The 24,206-nt window shown below is 45.3% G+C and overlaps 1 protein-coding gene across 3 annotated transcripts in view; it reads left to right on the forward strand.

The window, feature by feature from the left end:
* The window catches only part of GALNT15 (polypeptide N-acetylgalactosaminyltransferase 15), a 34,446-nt gene extending 30,350 nt beyond the window's left edge, over nucleotides 1–4,096 (forward strand). For all 3 annotated transcript variants that reach the window (XM_066584540.1, XM_066584542.1, XM_066584541.1), the window contains exon 10: nucleotides 2,324–4,096. In XM_066584540.1, coding sequence (XP_066440637.1) covers nucleotides 2,324–2,458 — 135 coding nt within the window. In that variant the 3' untranslated portion in view covers nucleotides 2,459–4,096. The remainder of the gene's footprint in view (nucleotides 1–2,323) is intronic.
* Nucleotides 4,097–24,206: the final 20,110 nt, after the last annotated feature.

Consider the following 24,206-nt stretch of genomic DNA (forward strand, 5'->3'; position numbering starts at 1 on the left):
AATGAGTGCCGTTTAAACCGAACAATAAGTGAACGAGTCAACAATGATTTTCATGCCTGCATAAAAGTAATAACGAGCAAAAAGTGAACAATTATTGTTCATTTTTTGGTCATTGGCGTGCGTTGGGCTGAACGATTATTGTTCACTTTCTGTCATTTGAACTACTTTTTGATACCATACCCTCTACAAGCAGCCATGGTAAAGGTACCATAGACTGCTGCCCGACTGTCGCTCCTGTGCTTAAAGGGGTTGTCCCGCGGCAGCAAGTGGGTCTATACACTTCTGTATGGCCATATTAATGCACTTTGTAATATACATTGTGCATTAATTATGAGCCATACAGAAGTTATAAAAAGTTTTTTACTTACCTGCTCCGTTGCTAGCGTCCTCGTTCCCATGGAGCCGACTAATTTTCGCCCTCCGATGGCCAAATTAGCCGCGCTTGCGCAGTCCGGGTCTTCTGCTCTCTTCAATGGAGCCGCTCGTGCAGAATGCCGGCTCCGTGTAGCTCCGCCCCGTCACGTGCCGATTCCAGCCAATCAGGAGGCTGGAATCGGCAATGGACCGCACAGAAGAGCTGCGGTCCACGGAGGGAGCAGACCCCGGCGGCCATCTTCAGCAGGTAAGCATGAAGACGCCGGACCGCCGGGATTCAGGTAAGCGCTGAGCGGTTTGTTTTTTTAACCCCTGCATCGGGGTTGTCTCGCGCCGAACGGGGGGGGGGGTTAAAAAAAAAAAAAAACCCCGTTTCGGCGCGGGACAACCCCTTTAAACAGGAGCGATAGTCGTTCAAATGAATGAAGGTGGAGCGGGCCGGAGATCGTCCTAGCCCGCCTCCATTCACAGTACACAAACATGGAGCCGCTCCTTCTTACACAGTCTGAAGTCACTTGGTTTTTAGTTTGGCTGAAAAAACTTGGCTGATTTAAAATCCCCGCCTGCTGAATGAGCTGCCTCTGATTGGTCCCGCTGAGCCAATGAGAGGCAGCAGTCACTCACCCATTCATAAATTCATGAATGGGTGTGTGAGTGAGATCTGCCTCTGATTGGTCAGGCTGTGATCAATCAGAGGCAGCTCCTTCAGCAGGCGGGGATTTTAAATCCCCGGCTGCTGAATACTACTCACAGCTGTTCAGAGCAGTTCAGGAGGACTGCCGCCGGCCGCGCTGAACTCCATCTGCCGGGACCAGGTGAGTATATATATATATATATATTTTTTTTTTTTTACACATTTCTGGATGAATTGCAGGGAAGGGCTTATATATATAACCCCTTCCCGACAATTCATCCCGCGATCGCCGGCAGCCCATTGCTTTCAATGGAGCCGGCTGTATTGCCGGCTCCATTGAATTCAATGGGCTAACATCGTTCTTCTCTGCCACAGCTGTTACAGCTGTGGCAGAGGAGAACGATCTTTATGCTGACAGTGCGGGGGGGGGGGGGTCTCACTCTTGCTACTATTGTGGCTTAATACTGGGACCTGGGAACTTGAGATGCAGCCCAACATGTAGCCCCTCGCCTGCCCTATCTGTTTCTGTGTCGTTCCCATCACTTTCTTGAATTTCCCAGGTTTTCACAAATGAAAACCTTAGCGAGCATCGGCGATATACAAAAATGCTCGAGTCGCCCATTGACTTCAATGGGGTTCATTACTCGAAACGAACCCTCGAGCATCGCGGGAAGTTCAACTCGAGTAATGAGCACCAGAGCATTTTGGTGCTCGCTCATCTCTACTCACTTCCCAATGTCATAGAAACTTAAAATTTGGCACGCGCACTGATTATGTCATAAATAGGGAAAGCTAATGGGTCCCAACTCGATTATTCAATTCTATGCGCAAAAGAATTAGCGCCCAAATTTTACGTACGAAATCTAATTTTCTCGCTTTCCGGTGTCATAGAAACGTGAAATTTGGCACGAGCATTGATTATGTCATAAATAGGAAAAGCTAATGGGTCCCAACTTGATTATTCAATTCTATGCGCAAAAGAATTAGCATCCAAATTTTATGTACGTAATCTAATTCTCTCTCTTCCTGATGTCATTTTATATAAAGTAAACATCACATGGTTACCTCCACGCAGAGAACTATGCAAAATGGTGAACATATGTTTTTCCTCAGTATCTCTAAAGTAACCACGACTTCATAAGATTTTCCATGTGAACACCAGATAAACACCAGCACCAAATTAACTCGGGCGAAGCCGGGTATATCAGCTAGTAATATATAAATAATAATAAGTTCATTATGAAAGTTGTTGTTTAAATTTCATGTCTTTATCAAGTAGAATTTAGATAACTTATGCAACATTTTCTTCTGCAGGCTGGATTGGTGATACATCTTCCTACTGGCAAGTGCATGGAACCAGGGAAAACACCGATTGGCAACACACTTCTGTTTATAAAGCCATGCAATTACAGACAAAAGACCCAAATATGGAAAATTATACAAAAGTGAACCATTCAAGCTGTACATGTTATTTGTATGCTGTTTTTACTTATATGTATGGGTTATCAGAATCTTAACTTCTGGCACCTTACATGGGATCCAAGTGCTTCTTGGTGGAATGTAAAGGACTGTTAATTTCTGCAATGGCTCATAATTATTGGTTGATTACAATCTACTATATGGAAGTTGACCTACGACTAAAGGACGTAGCCATGTGCTCATTCGAATACCTGCTTACCACGTTCAAACATTTAAAAAAAGCTGAACATCCAGTCTCAAACTTATAATTCCTGCTTTAAAGAGCAATACAAAATACTCAAGACATTTAAATAAGCTTGACTATTTAACATCACATCAGGTAACTAAAGCGAGTACTGTGTTTATATACCACAATTGTTGCGTCCTTACCGGACCTGCAATATTCATAAACAAAAGAAAAGGCACAACTGTGCAACATAAATACAAAACTAAGAGAAATCCTTTCCCTGGAAACCCCTATCCCGGGAGGGGGCCCTGCCTGCTCGGCGGGTTGATCACTTCCGACAGGTGCGGACCCATAACTCGTACCTAGGCCACTAATAATTCCCTACCAGGGAGCCCCGATACAAAAAAGGGAACAGTATACCATAACTGCAATGATACTTAACTGAAGCAGCAACTGCAGCAAGGTGGAGGACCTCCAGTGGTAGGCTGTGCTCCTCAACAGCAATCCAGGCAGCAACTGAAAATTGACCAGCACTGAGGTCAATTCTAGCACAGCTTATATAGGAGCAGGGCCACTCAGAAACAGGTGAGGACTGACATCACTCATCCAACCACCACACCCCTCAGCTCCAGGAAAGGTAGAGACACTGCTAAACCCTCGTCAGGCCTGAAAGCAAGGTGAAGACTTCAGACCGGCTGCACCAGTATTTCCCCTTCTAGAAGGGGCCCCAGGACCCTTAGGACCTTGACGACTAGGGTTTATATGTGAGCACAGACCCAGGAGATTGGCTAGCAGGAAGTACCACACCCAGCCAGCTCAATCAATTAACCCTGTGAGGGCTGTGCTGCTAGGAAGCTTAGTACTACAGGTGCCAGCAGCACATGCAACAACAATGTTACAACAGCCAACAATTAGTTTTCTGTTTACATAATTATGTACATGATCAAGGAGCATTGTCACAACTTTTTACATCAATCGATTATGGTCCATGTTTGGTCTTTCAAATCTGACCAATTACCTGTTCACGTATGTAGGTCCTTGCAGATAATGATTTGGTGAACCCATGACTAGATGTGTCCTTCAAAGAATTATTTGTCTGCCTATGAAGTTTAGATGTTTTTTTGGGTTTTACAAAGTAGGTAATACTGTATATATTTGGAAGAGCTTGTAAATAACATTTCTTTTAAGTCGTACTAACCCTTATGCGAGTCTAATTTATATACCTAATGTACAAACAGTATGTATTTCTTAACTGTACAGTGTATATTTATCAAATGAGTTGCTGACAATTTCCTCCTAAATAACATATCCCCGTAGCTGACACTGTTAAAACCTAGGTTCAGCTTTGAATATCGTTCTGTAGATTACATGAAAATACACCTACATCTACTGTACTTTTAAATGTTGATTAAGCTTGTAAATACATATTATATTTACTTGTTGTTAGTTTGAGTCTGTTGAATTTCAGAGGAGCATTGACAATTCCAATGGTTGCTATTTTAGGCCGGCTAGACATGGCAGAGTCGGATTCTGCATGTGGGAGCCCGCAGCGTAATCCGGCCCCGACAGCATCCGGCGACCCCATGTACCTGTTTACTTTCGATTTCTTCTGTAATGCAGATGGTCGCTGCGAGCCGCCATCAGACATTTTTTATTCCCCCGCACCATTGCTAGGCGACTATGCGAAATCTGCGACCTTTCCGCAATGTCAATTGCAGAAGGGCCGCGGGTCAGACAGCTTCCATTGACTTCAGTGGAAGCCGTCCGCACAGAATCCGCCTAAAAATATTACATGCTGCAATTTTTTTCCCTCTGCTCGCGGAAACCGCAATTGGTTTCCGCGAATGTGCAGGAAGAATCACTTTTCAACAGCATGCTATGGAAGGTATTTGCTGCGGAACCCATAGGCAGTAGCCCGCTCCGGATTTCGCAATGAAAATCCAGTCGTTTTTTGCCGGCCTTAAAAGGGTTATCTGAGGTACAGTAAAATTTTACCAAAGGCAAGAAAAAGTAAAAATTAACAAAGCTAAACTCACAACTCTGTTTTTTCACAGCTTTTTTTTACTTGGCATCAACAGTGATGTTCCCTATATGTGTAACCACTGCAGCCAATCACCGGCTTCAGCAATATACTGTACAGCTCAAGACCACTAATGCCAGAGATTGGCTGCAGAGGTCACGTGTGTATATGGACATGTCTCCTCTTTAGCTTGTTCACAAAGACCAGCAGAGAGAACTGGAACATTAGCGCTGGATTGACGGGGGCTAGGAATGGTGAGTATAGGTTAGCTCAATATTTTTTACCATTTCCTGCCCTCTCCAATTTTCTAGCACTCAGACAATCTCTTTCAAGGGAAGTTGCCATCAGAAAATGACTAGAGATGAGCAAGCATACTCGATAAGGCGATATACTCGAGAGAGCATCGCCTTTTTCGAGTACCTGCTGTATCGTCCCTGAAGATTGGGGGGGGGAGGGGGCGTGGGGGGAGGGGGCGGTGCGGGGCTGCGAGGGGCAGCGGGGAGGAGAGTGAAAGAGATCACTCTCTCTCCCTCCTGATCCCCTCTACAACCCCCCGCTCACCCCCGTGGCCCCCCCGAATTACTCGCCTTACCGTGTATGCTCGCTCATCTCTAAAAATGACCTATTATATAAATCAATTTTTTATGTTTTAACATAATTATTAAGAATTTTTAGTGATTTTTCTTTTTTCATTTTGGTCACAGTCATATATACAGTGGATATAAAAAGGCTACACGCCCGTGTTAAAATGGCATGTTCTGTCAAGTTATAAAATCTGACAAAGATGAATAGTTTCAGATATAGTTCTACCTTCATGGTGACCCATTATCTGTATAATTCCATTTAAGAAACCCTGCAATCTTATAGGGTATAAAAAAATAATCAAAAAAATAAAATTATGTGGTTGCATAAATATGAACACCCTGAAAGAAATCCTTTGTTGATGTACCCTTTAACTTTATGACAGCATTCAGACTTTTTGGGTGGGGGTCTATCAGCATAGCACAACTTGACGTGGCAATCTTTGCCGCTCTTCCTTGCAAAAGCGTTCCAAATCTCTTGCGAGGGCATCTCATGTGTACCGCCCTCTTCAGGTCAATCTACAAATTTTCAATGGGATTCAAGTCTAAGCTCTGGCTGGGCCATTCCAAAACTGTGATTTTCTTCTGGCTAAGCCATTCTTTGATTAATTTTGGAGGTATGCTTTAGGGCATTGTCCTGCTGGAAGGTGAAATTCTCCTTCATGTTCAGCTTTTTTTTTAGCAGAGGCCTGAAGGTTTTGTGCCAAAATAGACTGGTATTTGGAACAGTTCATAATTCCCACCACTTTGATTAAAGTCCCAGTTCCAGCAGCAGAAAGTAGCCCCAAAACATAATGCTGCCTCCACCATCTTCACTGCAGGTATGGTGGTCTTCTGGTGATGCACAGTGTTGGCTTTGCATCAAACATACCTTTTGAAATTATGGCCAAAAAGTTCAACTGTGGTCTCATCAGACATAACACGTTCTCCCACATACTTTTGGCAGACTTGATGTAGGTTTTGGCAAAACATAACTGGGCTTGGATGTTTTTCTTTGTCAGAAAAGGCTTCTGTCTTGCCACCCTACCCCCCAGCCCAGACATATGAAGAATAAGGGAGATGGTTGTCACATAGACTACACAACTAGTACTTGTCAGAAATTCCTTCAGCTGTTTGAATATTGCTGTTGGCCTCTTGGCAGCCTCCCAGACCATTTTCCTTCTAGTCTTTTCATCAATATTTGAGGGACCTCCAGTTCATGGTAATGTCACTGTTGTGCCAAATTTAATCCACTTCTTGATGACTGTCCTCACTGTGTTCCATGGTATATGTAACGTCTTGGCCATTCTTGGTCTCCTTCTCCTGACTGATACCTTCCAACAATCAGATCCCTTTGATGTGCTGTAAGCTCTTCGTGGCTTTTGACAAAAAATGCAACTAAGAAAATGTCAGGAAAATCCTACTGGAAGAGCTGAACTTTATATGGGGTCAATCAGAATCACTGTACTTAATAGCAGCGGTGTACTGACTATTCATCATGAGTTTAAATGTAATTGTCTAATTCTGAACACAACCACATCCACAAGAGGGTGGTCACACTTATGTACCCATATTACTTTAGCTTTGTTAGTTTTATTTTTGGTTTGTTTTCCGAGCAAAGTGATGAGTGAAGGAAAGAGGGCAAAAAAACTGATAGAGTGGCGCAACTTTTTTTACAAAAATGTGCACATATTAGAATTATAATGTTGTTCCTTTATTAAAATTCATGCTGTATTATATCTTATTTTAATAAAGGAACGACATTATTATTCTAATATGTGCACATTTAAAAAAAAAAAAAGTTGTGCCACTCTATCAGTTTTTTGCCCTCTTTCCTTCACTCATCACTTAGCCTGCCAACTGCTATCAGTTGCACAGTTACTGATTTGGCTGCACCTGGAATTTTGTTGCACGCACCTCTTTCTATCATACCAGATAGAACAACCCCCTTGAAAGAACCGAAAGGGAAAATCAAGAACACCCTGTTGTTTTTTTCCTTCGCCGGATCCTCACTGGAGTAGCTCCACCTGCTTTTCGTTTCACCACTTCTGTTTCCAGTTTGTTTTCCAGTGGAATTGTACAGATAATGGGTCGCATTGAAGGTGGAAATCAATCTGAAATAATTCATCTTTGTCGGATATTTTAGAATGACAGGAACATGGCATTTTACCAGGGGTGTGTAGACTTTTTATAACCACTTTGTGTGTATATAAATTTTTTTCAATTCTGCATTGAGCCTAATAAAAGGCTGACAATTCCTGCTCTGGTTAGGAAAACTTCAGCAATCATCTCATTATTATTGCAAGCAGAAATAGGGTAGCTTTACATGGGATGATGCATAAACTCCCGACAGTCGTCCCTATGACTTATCCTTCTTGTGCTCTCACACGAGCGATCGTCATTCAGTGAATGGAGGCAGAGCCTGCAGAGGTGTAAATTGTGATAAATGCTGGATTCCAGTTATGTAATGGCCACAACTAGTGTTATTCCTATTGAAAAGTCTTTTGAAAGTTCGGGTACGCTTAAGGAAACACTGTTCAATTGCTGATGTGAATAAATGGACTTTTTGTGTGGAATTGAAGAAGATGGAATAATAAAAAAAAATAAGTTATTAAATTATTAACTTATTATCAGACTAATATTCAGTTTATTATGCATTTTTTTAATCCTTTCAAATCCACTGTCTGATGTCTAAAGACATTATGATTTAAGGCTGTACAGCTCCGATGTTGGAAGACATCCACCTGGGTTCTCTTACTGTATATTGCCAGCCTCTCTGCTGTTGGAGCCTATCCAACGTGTCACCTCATGCACTACTGGCTTTAGCCAGCAGATAGCGCCGTTTTATAACGGCAGAAAAAGAGTAAGCCCTCTAGGAAAACTAGGATACAAATTGGATTCGAAAGAGTTAATAAAGAAAAACAAAAACTTGTGCTCTATGCACCTGCATTACCCGATACTCATTGATATCAAACAAGGAAAATATTACATTACGTTCTACCCAATGCACTGAATCAACATCTTCACCTCTGCTCTCAGTTTTTCTGGATTTGGTTCTCTATAGCCTTGAAATATGACAGTCTGGCAATAACTGCGCACAGAGCAGAATACAACTCAGGGAAAAGTAGTCTCTCTTTTCATTTGGAGAAATGAATTTCACTGTGTCAATGCCAATGGTCATTGTAAGTAATGGTTACAGTCTCGCTAGCCAAATCTATGGTACCCAGGTCATAATGCTGTTCATGCGCAAACACAAATTGGGTTTTGGCACAATTACAATGGAAAGCGCTTTGCCAAGATATAAAATGAGTGCCTGTCAACAAAGCAAAGCTTGCCACCCACTTTACTGGAATATGTTAGACATCCATCCCTGACGTGGGGATTATTAAAGTTAGATTACGCAAACCTGTTTATCTAGTGAAAACTTTGAAACTTTTTCCATAGAGAATTTACTATACTATTTTAACAGGTGTATTTATGTAGCTAGTAAAATTACATGAGGTCCCAAGTAAGTTTATAAAATTTCTGACATGTTAAAGTTGCCAGAGATGGTTATAATCAGCCAAGGACTGCTATGCAAGAACAGTGTGTCTGAGACCATTTTTCCTGGCATCTGTTAGATTGAAGAGCAACTACAGAGAGGGTCTCCAACTCTGGTAGGACCCGGTCCATCCATACATTACACAGACATCCCATTGATTTCAATGTGAAGTGTGCAATGCTTAGAGGGAGTCTGTTACCTACTTTTAGCCCTATAAGCTAAGGGCTAAAAATACGTGACCCATGGAGTCCGAGGATGTTAGTGTTATACTTACCTTCCCCATTTTTCCTCTAATGTTAGGGCTGGAAGCCTCAGCTCAATGCATTGAGCTTAGCTTATGGGGCCAAAAGTAGGTGGCAGACTTCCTTTAATGTGAACTTGTTAGCACCTTTGAGCTCCATAAACTACATAAAGGGTCTCAAAAGTGGAGGAACGGGGCAGAGGGGTCTGGGGAGCTGCTTTTCATATTGATTGGGTCCCCCATTCCAGTGCTGTGCCCCTGATAAGCACGTACACATGTCATGACTGTTCAGAAGGCTACGTGAACGTGCTCTCCTATACAGCTCAATGAGACACACATGCACACAGCCTTCTGAAAAGATTCACACTGTGTACATGCACTGATTTCTCGGGGGAACAGTGCTGGACCGGGGGACCCTATAAGTATAAAATACAGCTCCACAGACCCCTATCCCCTCACCTTTGAGTTTCATAGTGTAGTTTATGGGGCTTTCCCTTTAAAGGGGTTATCTCAAGATATAAAGTTTTTCACTAGTGACAGGATAGGGGAAAACTTTATGATCAGTGGGACTCCCAGCGATCTCAAGAATGAGAGTCTCGAAGATCCTCACATGAAGGGAGCAGAGGATGCGCATTTGCGTACAAGCACTCAGCAGTCTCCGGCACTTCTATTGCCTTTGCTCCTTTCAAACGAGGACCTCCAGGGCCTCCATTCTCAGAATCAGTGGAGGTCCCGAACTTCTTTATGTTCACCTGTGGTGGCGAAGCAGAAAGATGGAACACAGCATATTAGAGCTGCAAATTAGAGGTCCTGGAGGGCAGTAGAAGAACCTGTGAACAGCTTTTCAATAGAGGGATCTTTCCATTAAAAGTTCGTGTTACAAAGTGAATGAAAATATTCTTGCACAGCAAGAAAATTGCAAATTTTTTGGGTCACACCTCACACAACTTCATTGACTGAAAAATAAAAAAGTTATGGCTGTCAAAAGATGGCAGCAGGAAATCATTTTGTTTTTCCAAAAACACGTTATTTTTTTTTAAAAGTAGTATAGCAAAAAGAAACCTATATAACTAGTGCGCCAGCACACATCTGCTATGCTGAAGGAAGAAGATTCATTTGGGATGGAGAAGACCCGCATTGGATCCGGACAAGTAAGAAAAGGTCCATGGCCGCGGGCAGGGTAGGATCCCGCCAGAGGCGTAACTTGAAGCTTCTGGGCCCCAGTGCAAAAACTGTAACTGGGCCCCCAACTATAATGCTTTATTCATAGTACTGAGCACCATATATGGAGAGAAGAGGCCTTGGGGGCCCCTAAGGCTTCTGGGCCCGGGTGCAACCGCATCCCCTGCATCCTCTATAGTTACGCCCCTGGATCCCACTGTGGGCTCCCACAGGTAGAATCCGACCCGCCCATGGAAATGAAGACTAAGGGGTTAAAGGGGATTTCCAGTTATAAACTACTGATGGCTTATTCTCAGGATAGACTATCAATAGTTAAAATAAATCAATCTTGGTATTTGTATAGCGCCAACTTATTCCGCAGCACTTTCAAGTAATTTACTTATTACCCCCCACCAAGCTGGGTACTCATTTTACCGACCTCGGAAGGATGGAAGGCTGAACCAACCTTGAGCCGGCTACAATTAGACGACGACTTTCACATCTTGGCCAATTTTATTTATTTAGACCATGTAGAATGAATTTATCTGTAAAATTAACTATTTGGTTGAAATGTTGCTTGCATTCCTTTGACTAGCAGAAACACATAATTATATAATACGGTTGGCCAGTAATTTTATATAGCTGTTTTAAAGATGGCCTCTAATGTAAGGAAACATGACTAGACTCTCCATCAGTAAGCTCCACTAAATAACCCAGTGCATGGCACATGAGACTGGCACATGCGCAATGCTATGTGCCATGTTATTTAATGACCATATTTAGGACAGCAAAGCTTTGCGGACAGTAGAGGCAAGGGGATGGGGCTTCTTACCGGCATCTGCTCTGAAGACATGAGGCTATTAGTGGATGCCTTGCTACAAGGATTCTAGCACACCTTTCAAAAAAAGGGAAAAATGAGTGACCAACACCTTTAATGCAGTAAAACCTCTTTAAAGGACCATCTTCCCCCATCCAGGCAAGATTTTTCTGTGACTGATTTTCAGTTTGTGAAGAGCATTTTCACAGTAATTTTGGGTGGTCTTCTCAAAGAGGTTTCACTGGTATTTCACAATAGCTAAATCTGTGAGATATGTCCAAACTCCAGAACACAGAGGGATGGAGAAAGACAAAACAGAGAAAATAAAGACTTTTTCTCCCTCTGCTGGCTGTATGTGAAATATGCTTGTGCTAAAATACATACTGTTCATGGTACTATGGGTGGACATGGAGGCTCTAGAACCATGTTGTACCGCCTCTACCTAGGATACAAGATGTGATACTGCCGGGCATGGAGGCTCTAGTACCCTGTTGTACTGCTTCTAGCTTAGATACAGAATGTGATATGGGCGTTCCTTGTCACTCAGGTCGGACAACCCATGTCTCCACCGATTGTTTCTGGTGGGGACACAATGCACTAGTACCACTAGACTGAAACTACTGCATGACACAGGGCATTGAACAAGCAAGTAGGCTGAGACCTGGTAATTTCTGCTTACCTCTCTGGATTCAGGACTACATCTGCAGCCAGCTCATCGCCAATGTTGCTTACTGTAATGCCTGTGTGCTGTCTCTGCAAGAACTCCATACTCAGTACTCTGTCTATCGCCCTCTTAAACACTGGAGAGAACTGGATACCCAAATATAGATTCTGCTAGAAAAATATAGGTGACGCAACGTTCTGTGCCACATGCTTTTCCAAGCTGCCCTGCTATCTTGGTTTACCACTGACTGTAACAACCAGGCTGTGCCTACTTCCATACCCCATTACATCACTTCAGTCTATACCAGGCACAGCACTGTACATTGCATAGTGGCTGTGTCTGGTATTGCAGCTCAGTCCCTGGCACTTAATTGGGAATGAGCTGCTCTCAGGCTATGTGATGGATTGAAGTGGTGTCATAGGCCCGAGAAGAGGCCACGGGACTCACCCAAGTGTCACAACCTTTTCAATTAACTGATTGATAGGAATCTTGAGCGGCAGACCCCCATTGATCAATTATCGATGACCTATCCTGAGGATAGGTCATCAATAGTGTAGTCCCAGAAAACCCCTTTAATTTCTTAATGCCACATGACATAAGTGAATGTCATGGGGGCATGGTACTTATCGCAACAGGGTGTAAACGTACGTCATGTGCTTAAAGTGTCACCACGATGGCAATCATAGTGAAACTGTAGTAATGGCTGCTAACATAGTTAGCTATGCTAGAGAGGATGACCCCACTTTTCTGGCATTATCCTCTTCATCAAGTGAGTCTGAACGTGTACCCCCAAGAAGGTGTCCAATACCACCTCAGAGGACCCCAATTCATCTGATGCTCAGTGAATTACCAAAGAAAATTTCAGACCCTAGATCCCTGATTCTACTGGAAACTTAGGGATACAATTTAATACAGCAGGGTTGAGAGGGGGTGGACATTTTAAGTTTTGCATTTGTTGGATGATTTTGTTGCCCACATTGCTACCCAGACCAATTTACATGCCCAGACTTTTATCCAAGAAAAACCCAACTCCAATTTTGCAAAACCCTATAAGCTGATCCCCTTGGATACATCAGAAATCACACAATTTAGGGACATTGCATTATTTATGGGGCTATTAAAGAAGCCGAACGTTAGGGCCTATTGGAGCAGGGATATATTATACCACACCCTAATGAAGGGAAGCACACCAGAATTCTTCATGCTGCATATGCACAACTACACTTACCGCTAAAGAAGGGGGCTTTGCATGAACGAGGCAAATTTTTTTTTTTAACTTTCAGACTCTGCGCTACTCCATGTGAGCTTGAAAAAAAAGTTTGAAGGTGGGTCCTGCGCTATCTTTCTCACGTAGTATCTTTACTAGGGTGTAGCATTAAAGCCTGAGAATTCCGCAAATGTACCGAAACCATTGAAATAACTGGTTTTGTTTCATCCCGTTACGTTGCCGTATAACGGGTCTAAATCACGTCCATCTGTTTAAGCCCTAAATAGGAAAAAATGCTGCTACACTTCTATACTTTGTCGAGTCTTAACCCCTTAGTGACCAAGCCTTTTTGCGCCTTAATGACCAATCCAAATTTTGCAAATCTGACATGTGTCACTTTAACATGGAAAACACCAGAAAGGTTTTGCATATCCAAGCGATTCTGACATTGTTTGTTCGCCACATATTGTACTCCATTTAGGCAGAAAAAATAGACCGATAGAATTTGTGTTTATTTATTAAAAGCGCCAAAATTGGGAAAATTTTGAAAAAATCGTCATGTTTTCACATTTCCAACTGCAATATCTTAAATATGTGCAAACATAATATAGAAATTTTTGCTAAGATATATATTTCCACCCGTTTACTTTATTTTGGACGCAAATTGGAAAAACTTTCGTTTTTTTTTTTAACCATTTAGGAGACATACAAATTTAACATTACTTTTTAGCATTTTGAGGAACACTTTGTTTTCCTACACCAAGCCAAGATTCGAAAGGCTTATGAGTGTCAGAATAATAGATACCCCCACAAATGACCCCATTTTAAAAACTACACCCCTTAGTGTATTCACTGAGGGGTGTCATGATTATTTTGACCCCACAGTTTTTTTTCAGGAATTAATTCAATTTTAAAGGAGAAAAAGTAAAATTTCATATTTTTGCAAATCTGTCATTTTAAAGACATATTTCTTTTCCTATAGTTTACATGAAAATGAGGATTTACACCCCAAAATGGATACCCCTAAAAGTCCTTTTAGGCCCCATAGCACACATGTAGAGTTCTTGAGCGCCCAAAACCATGGAAAACCCCCACAAATGACCCCATTTTGAAAACTAGACCGCTTAAGGAATTTATCTAGGGGTGTACTGTATATTTTGACCCCACAATTTTTGAATGAATTCAAGCCAAGCAAAAAGAAAAAATTGTAATTTTCTTTTTTTGGCAATTCTGTCATTTTAAAAACAGCTTTTTTTGTACAGCACACATATGAATAAAGACTTGCACCCAAAAATGCATACCCCTGTTTGTCCCGTGTTCAGAGACATACCCATTGTGGCCCTAATCTTATGTCTGCATGCACAACAGGGCCCAAAATGAAAGGAGTAGTCAGTGGCTTTCAAAACATAGATTTTGCTTGAAGTCCTTTTAGGCCCCATTGCCCACTTGTAGAGTTCTTGAGCGCCCAAAACCATTGAGAACCCCCACAAATGACCCCATTTTGAAAACAAGACTCCTTATCGAATTTATCTAGGGGTATACTGAGTATTTTGACCCCACAGTTTTTAAATAAATTCAAGCAAAGCAAAAGGAAAAAATTAGGATTTTAATTTTTTTGGCAATTCTGTCATTTTAAAAACTGCTTTTTTTGTAGAGCACCCATATAAGGGAAGACTTGGACCCCAAAATGGATACCCCTGTTTGTGCTGTTTTCAGAAACATACCCATTGTGGCCCTAATATTATGTCCGCATGCACAACGGGGCCCAAAATCAAAGGAGTAATCGGTGGCTTTCAGAACATAGATTTTGCTTGAAGTCCTTTTAGGCCCCATTGCCCACTTGTAGAGTTCTTGAGCGGCCAAAACCATAGAGAACCCCCACAAATGACCCCATTTTGAAAACTAGACCCCTTAACGAATTTATCTAGGGGTGTACTGTGTATTTTAACCCTACAATTTTTGAATAGATCTAAGCAAAGCAGTAAGAAAAAATTACGATTTTCATTTTTTGGGCTATTGCGTCAATTTAAAAACAGTTTTTTTGTACAGCACACATATAAATGAAGACTTTCACCCCAAAATGGATACCCCTGTTTGTCCCGTGTTCAGAAATATACCCATTGTGGCCCTAATAGACTTACAGGACACATGGCTAGGCCTACAATGAAAAAAAATACCTGTTGGATTTCAGGGTACAACTGAATAAATTCCAGGCCCCATTGCCCACTTATAGAGCCATTGAGCGGCCAAAACTATAAAGAACCCCCACAAATGACCTCACTTTGAAAACTAGACTCCTTAACAAATTTATCTAGGGGTGTATTGCGTATTTTGACCCCACAGTATTTGAATAAATATAAGCAAAGCAGAAGGAAAAAGTTACGATTTTCCATTTTTTTTGGCAATTTTTAAAATTTAAAAATAGTTTTTTTTTGTACAGGGTACATAAGAATGAAGACATTCACCCCCAAATGGATACCCCCGTTTGTCCCGTCTTCAGAAACATACCCATTGTGGCCCTAATTCACTTACAGGACCCATGGCAAGGCCTATAAAGAAGGGAACACCCGTTGGATTTCAGGGCACAACTGAATACATTCCAGGCCCCATTGCTTATTTGTACGGAATAAAAATTGACTCCCTAAAAAATCTTCCCCCCCCCCCCCCCCCCGCCCACATACACACACACTCCGTGCCCTTTTCGGTGTTCCCAAATCTTAGATAAAAGTAATAATGTGAACTGTGTGGTGTTTCCGAAGACAGGGGTAATTACGGAGGCTGGTTGGAATGGGCCCATGGGGCCATAAAACCGGGTATCCCCCCACTTCTCATGCTTTTTGGGGGATATTTCTTGACCTCAGTGGCGGGTATGGGGTGTAAAAAGTGGCGTTCCGTGAGTCTTTGTAATCTTGCTGAGGTGCGGCGGTCTCACACAGAAGGCGCTCAACAAGCTGCTCCTGGAACTGCATGAAGGCAAGCGTTCCCATGGCTTCTTGTAAAATACGTATTACAGGTAGCGGTCTGAATAACGCCGTGCTCACGCACCCGTAGGTGGAATCCGCTTGCGGAGGCCCGCAGCGGATCCCAGCTGTGACCCTGCGTACGGCCGCGTAATATACTGCGCATAATTGCGTACTTACACGGGCAGTCATGCGCAGTACACCTTTTTTGTTTGTATTTCTTGCACCGTTACTTAGCGATGACGCGGGTACCCGCAGCCCGTATACAACGTAGTTGCGTATGGGCAGCCTGTATATCCGCGACCACGGAGCACAATGGGCTCTATGTTGCGGATATCCGCAGTAAAATAGAACCTGCTGCGTTCTCTTTTCTGCGAGTGGATTACACAATTCCAACCCACTAATGTGAGCAGAATTGTGTAATCCAATGCGATTGATCTGCGGATCAGAAGCATGCGGAATCTGTAATTCCTATCCGGTCATGTGAGACCGACCTATGTTAGAGCGCTACTTTTTTATTACGTGACCGGGGACCGCTTACGAGGCCACCCGTCACTGCTCCAGGCTCTCGGTGACTGTTGGTCGCTGAAAGCAAGGAGATTTTAAGTTTCCTGGGCTCCCTGACTCCTGCGCATGTGTCCGGCTTTTTGCCGGCAATCGCATGTGCAGAATTCGGGAAGGTTCACGAAGGAAGATCGCGTCGGTGTTCAAATACAGAAGCCTGTGGTAAAAAGTTTCATCTCCTCTCACCGATCGCATCGGTGAGGGGAGATGAAACTTCAATTTTTTTTTACTTTTACGTGACCGCCATTATTGGATAACAGCAAACACGTGACCAGGAACCGCTTACTGCAGCCCTCCGTGAATCTCCAAGCTCTTGGCTACATTTTGTAGCCAGGAGCAGGGAGAATTTAAATTATCCTCGCAATCCACAGCTTTTGCGCATGCGTCCGCCATTTTGGCAACGGGTGTGTGCGCAGAAGCTGGGGTAAGGTCTCCAGATAAATCCGGGGGCCTTATGTACGTACTTTCATCCTCCCTCACGGATATGATCTGTGAGGGGAGATGAAGCGTTAGCTTTTTTAACTTTTTTTAAACTTTTTGAAAAAGTTTTTTACTTTTCTTTTTTTTTTACTATTTTACACTTTTTTTTACTTTATATGATCACTGTTATCCATTGGATAACAGTAATCACATGCTGGGTGACATCCCTCTGCTCCTGGCTACACATGGCAGCCAGGAGCAGAGGGATTTTGAATTTCCTGGGGCTCGAGCCCCTCTGTGCACGCGCCCGACGTCAATCATCGGGCGCACATGCGCAGAAGGGGACTTTGGGTCCTTGGGCAGCGGGGAGGACCAAGGTGAGTATTTTCACCTCCCCTCATGGATCCGATCCATGAGGGGAGGTGAAACTTTGCTTTTTTTAAACTTTATTTCACTTTTCCGCGATTGCCGTTATCCATTGGATAACGGCGATCGCGGTTCCGGGGACCGCTCACCGCGGTCCCCGCTGACATCTCCTGCTTCCCGGCTACCTACAGGAGCCGGGAGCCAGGAGATTTTAAATCTCCCACGACTGCGGGCCTTCTGCGCATGCGGCTGACGTAATGCCGCTGGCGCACATGAGCAGAAGGCCGGCTTTGGGTCCTGGAGCATCAGGAGAGTGGGGAGCAGTGCGGCAGACGGGGTGAGTAATTTCAGCTGCCCTGATGGATCCGATCCATCAGGGCAGCTGAATCTTTAACTTTTTTTCAACTTTTTTTATCGATTGGATAGCGCCGATCGCATTGCCGGGGAAGGGGGGGTCCCTGCAGCCCGGGATGACAGCTCCATGCTGTCGGCTACATGCAGGCACTGACAGCATAGAGCTGTCCCGTCCAGAGGCCGAGGGGCTTTATTCTCTGCAGGACACATGTTTTTACGTCCTCAGAGAATAAAGCCCACTTGGGCAGGACGTAAAAACACTATGGGCTGGTCGTTAAGGGGTTAAAATAACACTTAAAAATGATTGCAGTAGCTGGTGCTAGGTGACTCTAGTGTTAGAAAATCGTCTTTGGTCCATTTGCTGTGTCATAAGCAAGTCCTGAGAAACCCATCGTGGACTGTTGACTGTTCGGTGGATGTCCGGCTGCATGAATATCGGGAGGGGACCCCGGAGGAGAAGACATTTTATGGCCCAGTGGGCAGCGCAAGCAGCTTGAAAAGCAGCAGAGCCATGTTCTACAATGGTGAGACATCTCAGCACCAGAACCGCTGGACCTTAGAAACTCTAAATCAAGATCTACAGCCAATGGGCATGCTGGTGACCAACGGGGACTATGACCGGGAGCAGTTTGCAAGCAACCAGATCCCTCTGCTGGTGATCGGCACCAAACTAATCAGATCCCAGAGGCGAAACGGAACAAGGTTCTAACACAGAGGAGATAAATCTGGATTACAAATGCCCCCACTGGATGTCCGGCTTCATCATTGCGTCATATGTGATGGATCTTGAGTCCCAAACAACCTCCCCCGAACCAAAGATTGTGAAACAAATACACAAGACACTTTCATATGGTGGTAAATTGACAACATTTTATTTGAAATAACATATTTGTATTCAGAGTCTCAAATATAAGATCAGACCAATTGCTATAAGAAGACACTGAAAATGGCGCACCTCCGACTCACGAAGAGTCATCGTCCAGCACTCAGGAGAGGAAAAACCCCCTGTGGAGGAAACCTCTGGGGAGCCATGGCTGGAGGACGGCCCTCCCTCCGGGCTTAGGGGGTTAATGCCAATATGTAACAGCATATTTATCAGAATTGATACATTTCATCATACTTACAGTAATACATCCTATAACAGAACATATGATAGTTATTAGTAAACAAGGCGAGGGCAAAGCAGAGGCCCGTGTGATGCCTAATGGAGATATCCAAATGTGACCTCTCCGGGCAGCGGATACTGGATATGACGGAGATCTGGCTGCAGCATCTGTCACCCCATGGATCGCTAGGGATAATAGACATGATCTGGCTGGCTGCGCAGTTATGGCTGATCGGGCTGGCTAGGTAAATATGGCTGATCGGGCTGGCTAGGTAAATATGGCTGATCTGGTTGGCTAGGCGGGCGTCCCCTCCTCCCTCACAGATGGTGAAGCTCCAGGTCTCCAGACACACCAAGCACCACGCTGCATCTGGCCGTATCCCCTTCCGTCATGGAGTTTTATTGTGTAGGCTCTTTATGACGTAGGCCTAGCTGTAGATGACATCAGCACAGTTGCCATGGTGACTGCAGCTGTTTATCACCAAGGCCTCATCCACTTGTAGTCCCCCATAATTAACTGTTTAATGACTGGTACTGTGCTTCTCTACAGAAACCTGTCAACTGTGCTGGTCACTAAGCCGGCCTTTTATTATTATGGCATTTTAAAAAAATGTCTGAATGTAAGATAATGAGGGGATCTGCAGGTCTGAGGTGTAATATTCACATTAACGCCCTCACATACCAGATACTCATTTATTTGGAGTCTGTCTAACTTAGAGGGTGATTATATTATTATTTTTCTTTATACTCTCTACAATGTCCTACATACAATGACACGCATTGTCATCTACTGTAATTACTTACGTTTTCTGTAATCCATATGCTTTCTTCACTCATGTGATACAATGTAAATGTAGTATACTTTCTTGAGGATTATCAAAATGGGGTAATTAAATTGATGTGGTGTAAAAAAATATATGATTGCAATGTAAAGTAGGTATGGTAAACGTTAACCCCTTACTGACAAAGCTTTTTTGTTTTTTTCCATTTTCGTTTTATCCTTCCCAATTTTAAAAAATCGTAACTCCTTTATTTATCCATCGCTGTAGCTGTGTGTCACCAATCCCCATACACGTATGTATGCCCACATAGTACGCGCCAAGACAGAATATGCCACCATTTTTTTTTGCAGGCGCAGCTAATGTAAGCGGCACAATTAAAGTCAATAGGATTTAACTAGAGATGAGCGAGCACCAAAATGCTCGGGTGCTCGTTACTCGAGATGAACTTTTCGCGATGTTCGAATAACGAACCCCATTGAAGTCAATGGGCGACCCGAGCATTTTTGTATATCGCCGATGCTCGCTAAGGTTTTCATTTGTGAAAATCTGCAAAACCCAAGAAAGTGATGGAAACGACACAGCAACGGATAGGGCAGGCGAGGGGCTACATGTTGGGCTGCATCTCAAGTTCCCAGGTCCCACCAGTAAGCCACAATAGCGGCAAGAGTAGGCCCCCCCCCAACAACTTTTACTTCTGAAAAGCCCTCATTAGCAATGGATACCTTAGCTAAGCACCACACTACCTCCAACAAAGCACAATCACTGCCTGCATGACACTCCGCTGCCACTTCTCCTGGGTAACATGCTGCCCAACCACCCCGCACGACCCAGTGTCCACAGCGCACACCAAAGTGTCCCTGCGCAGCCTATAGCTGCCCTCATGCCACGCCACACTCATGTCTATTTATAAGTGCGTCTGCCAGAGGAACCACAGGCACACACTGCAGAGGGTTGGCACAGCAAGGCAGCGACCCTCTTTAAAAGGGGCGGGGCGATAGTCCACAATGCTGTACAGAAGCAATGAGAAATATAATCCTGTGCCACCGCCATCAGGAGCTGCACACGTGGGCATAGCAATGGGGAACCTATGTGCCACACAGTATTCATTCTGTCAAGGTGTCTGCATGCCCCAGTCAGACCGCGGTTTTTTATAAATAGTCACAGGCAGGTACAACTCCGCAATGGGAATTCCGTGTGCACCCACAGCATGGGTGGCTCCCTGGAACCCACCCGCTGTACATAAATGTATCCCATTGCAGTGCCCTGGACAGCAGAGCTAACGTCAGATGAAATGCAGGTGGGCTTCGGCCCACACTGCATGCCCCAGTCAGACTGGGGTTCTTTAGAAGTGGAAACAGATGCATTTACAACTCCCTGTGGACCCACAGCATGGGTGGGTGCCAGGAAGCCACCGGCGGTACATAACAATATCCCATTGCATTGCCCATCACAGCTGAGGTAGTAATGTAATGTTTAATGCAGGTGGGCTTCGGCCCACACTGCATGCCCCAGTCAGACTGGGGTTCTTTAGAAGTGGAAACAGATGCATTTACAACTCCCTGTGGACCCACAGCATGGGTGGCTCCCTGGAAGCCACCGGCGGTACATAAAAATATCCCATTGCATTGCCCATCACAGCTGAGGTAGTAATGTCATGTTTAATGCAGGTGGGCTTCGGCCCACACTGCATGCCCCAGTCAGACTGGGGTTCTTTAGAAGTGGAAACAGATGCATTTACAACTTCCTGTGGACCCACAGCATGGGTTGCTCCCTGGAACCCACCGGCGGTACATAAATATATCCCATTGCATTGCCCATCACAGCTGATGTTATGTCAGCTGTAATGCAGGTGGGCCAAAAATTTATTGGATTACACTGTAGGCGAGGGCCCACAAAAATTGGTGTACCAACAGTACTAATGTACCTGAGAAAAATTGCCCATGCCCAACCGAGAGGGCAGGTGAAACCCATTAATGGCTTTGGTTAATGTGGCTTAATTGGTAACTAGGCCTGGAGGCAGCCCAGTTAAAATAAAAATTGGTTGAGGTGAAAGTTTCAACGCTTTAATGAGCATTGAAACGTATAAAAATTGTTTAGAAAAATTATATGACTGAGCCTTGTGGGCCTAAGAAAAATTGCCCGTTCGGCGTGATTATGTGAGGTTTCAGGAGGAGGAGGATGAATATTATACACAGATTGATGAAGCAAAAAGGTCCCCGTTTTGGATGGTGATAGAGAACGATGCTTCCATCCACGGGTGCAGCCTACGCATTGCTTAGGTATCGCTGCTGTCCGCTGGTGGAGAAGAGAAGTCTGGTGAAATCCAGGCTTTGTTCATCTTGATGAGTGTAAGCCTGTCAGCACTGTCGGTTGACAGGTGGGTACGCTTATCTGTGATGATTCCCCCAGCCACACTAAACACACTCTCTGACAAGACGCTAGCCGCAGGACAAGCAAGCACCTCCAGGGCATACAGCGCGAGTTCAGGCCACGTGTCCAGCTTCAACACCCAGTAGTTGTAGGGGGCAGAGGCGTCACTGAGGACGGTGCTGCAATCGGCTACGTACTCCCTCACCATCCTTTTACAGTACTCCCGCCAACTTAGCCTTGACTGGGGACCGGTGACACAGTCTTGCTGGGGAGCCATAAAGCTGTCAAAGGCCTTAGAGAGTGTTCCCCTGCCTGCGCTGTACATGCTGCCTGATCTCTGTGCCTCCCCTGCTACCTGGGCCGCGGAAATGCGCCTTCGGCCACTAGCGCTGTCGGATGGGAAGTTTACCATCAGTTTGTCCACCAGCGCCCTGTGGTATAGCATCATTCTCGAACCCCTTTCCTCTTCGGGAATGAGAGTGGAAAGGCTCTCCTTATACCGTGGATCGAGCAGTGTGTACACCCAGTAATCCGTAGTGGCCAGAATGCGTGTAACGCGAGGGTCACGAGAAAGGCATCCTAACATGAAGTCAGCCATGTGTGCCAGGGTACCTGTACGCAACACATGGCTGTCCTCACTCGGAAGATCACTTTCAGGATCCTCCTCCTCCTCCTCTGGCCATACACGCTGAAAGGATGACAGGCAAGCTGCATCTGTACCCTCAGCAGTGGGCCAAGCTGTCTCTTCCCCCTCCTCCTCATGCTCCTCCCCCTCCTCCTCCTCCTCCTCCTCTGGCCATACACGCTGAAAGGATGACAGGCAAGCAGCATCTGTCCCCTCAGCAGTGGGCCAAGCTGTCTCTTCCCCCTCCTCCTCATGCTCCTCCCCCTCCTCCTCAACGCGCGGAGATATAGACATGAGGTTGCTCTGACTATCCAGCGACATACTGTCTTCCCCCGCCTCTGTTTCTGATTCCAAAGCGTCTGCCTTTATGCTTTGCAGGGAACTTCTTAAGAGGCATAGCAGAGGAATGGTGACGCTAATGATTGCAGCATCGCCGCTCACCATCTGGGTAGACACCTCAAATTTTCCAAGGACCTGGCAGATGGCTGCCAACCAGGCCCACTCTTCTGTAAATAATTGAGGAGGCTGACTCCCACTGCGCCGCGCAAGTTGGAGTTGGTATTCCACTATAGCTCTACGCTGCTCATAGAGTCTGGCCAACATGTGGAGCGTAGAGTTCCACTGTGTGGGCACGTCGCACAGCAGTCGGTGCACTGGCAGATTAAACTGATGTTGCAGTGCCCGCAGGGTGGCAGCGTGCGTGTGGGATTTGCGGAAATGTGCGCAGAGCTGGCGCACCTTTCCGAGCAGGTATGACAAGTGGGGGTAGCTTTTCAGAAAGCGCTGAACCACCAAATTAAAGACATGGGCCAGGCATGGCACGTGCGTGAGGCTGCCGAGCTGCAGAGCCGCCACTAGGTTACGGCCGTTGTCACACACGACCATGCCCGGTTGGAGGCTCAGCGGCGCAAGCCAGCGGTCGGTCTGCTCTGTCAGACCCTGCAGCAGTTCGTGGGCCGTGCGGCTCTTCTCTCCTAAGCTGAGTAGTTTCAGCACGGCCTGCTGACGCTTGCCCACCGCTGTGCTGCCACGCCGCGTGACACCGACCGCTGGCAACATGCTGCTGCTGACACATCTTGATTGCGAGACAGAGGTTGCGTAGGAGGAGGAGGAGGAGGGTGGTTTAGTGGAGGAAGCATACACCCCCGCAGATACCACCACCGAGCTGGGGCACGCAATTCGGGGGGTGGGTAGGACGTGAGCGGTCCCAGGCTCTGACTCTGTCCCAGCCTCCACTAAATTCACCCAATGTGCCGTCAGGGAGATATAGTGGCCCTGCCCGCCTGTGCTTGTCCACGTGTCTGTTGTTAAGTGGACCTTGGCAGTAACCGCGTTGGTGAGGGCGCGTACAATGTTGCGGGAGACGTGGTCGTGCAGGCCTGGGACGGCACATCGGGAAAAGTAGTGGCGACTGGGAACCGAGTAGCGTGGGGCCGCCGCCGCCATCATGCTTTTGAAAGCCTCCGTTTCCACAAGCCTATACGGCAGCATCTCTAGGCTGATCAATTTTGCAACGTGCATGTTTAACGCTTGAGCGTGCGGGTGCGTGGCGGCATACTTGCGCTTGCGCTCAAACTGTGGCGCTAGCGACGTCTGGACGCTACGCTGAGAGACATTTCTGGATGTGGCCGAGGACAGCGGAGGTGAGGGTGTGGGTGCAGGCCAGGAGACGGTACTGCCTGTGTCCTCAGAGGGGGGTTGGATCTCAGTGGCAGGTTGGGGCACAGGGGGAGAGGCAGTGGTGCAAACCGGAGGCGGTGAACGGGCATAGTCCCACCTTGTGGGGTGCTTGGCC

Source organism: Eleutherodactylus coqui, chromosome 12 (assembly GCF_035609145.1).
Source record: "Eleutherodactylus coqui strain aEleCoq1 chromosome 12, aEleCoq1.hap1, whole genome shotgun sequence".
Lineage (NCBI taxonomy): Eukaryota > Metazoa > Chordata > Amphibia > Anura > Eleutherodactylidae > Eleutherodactylus > Eleutherodactylus coqui.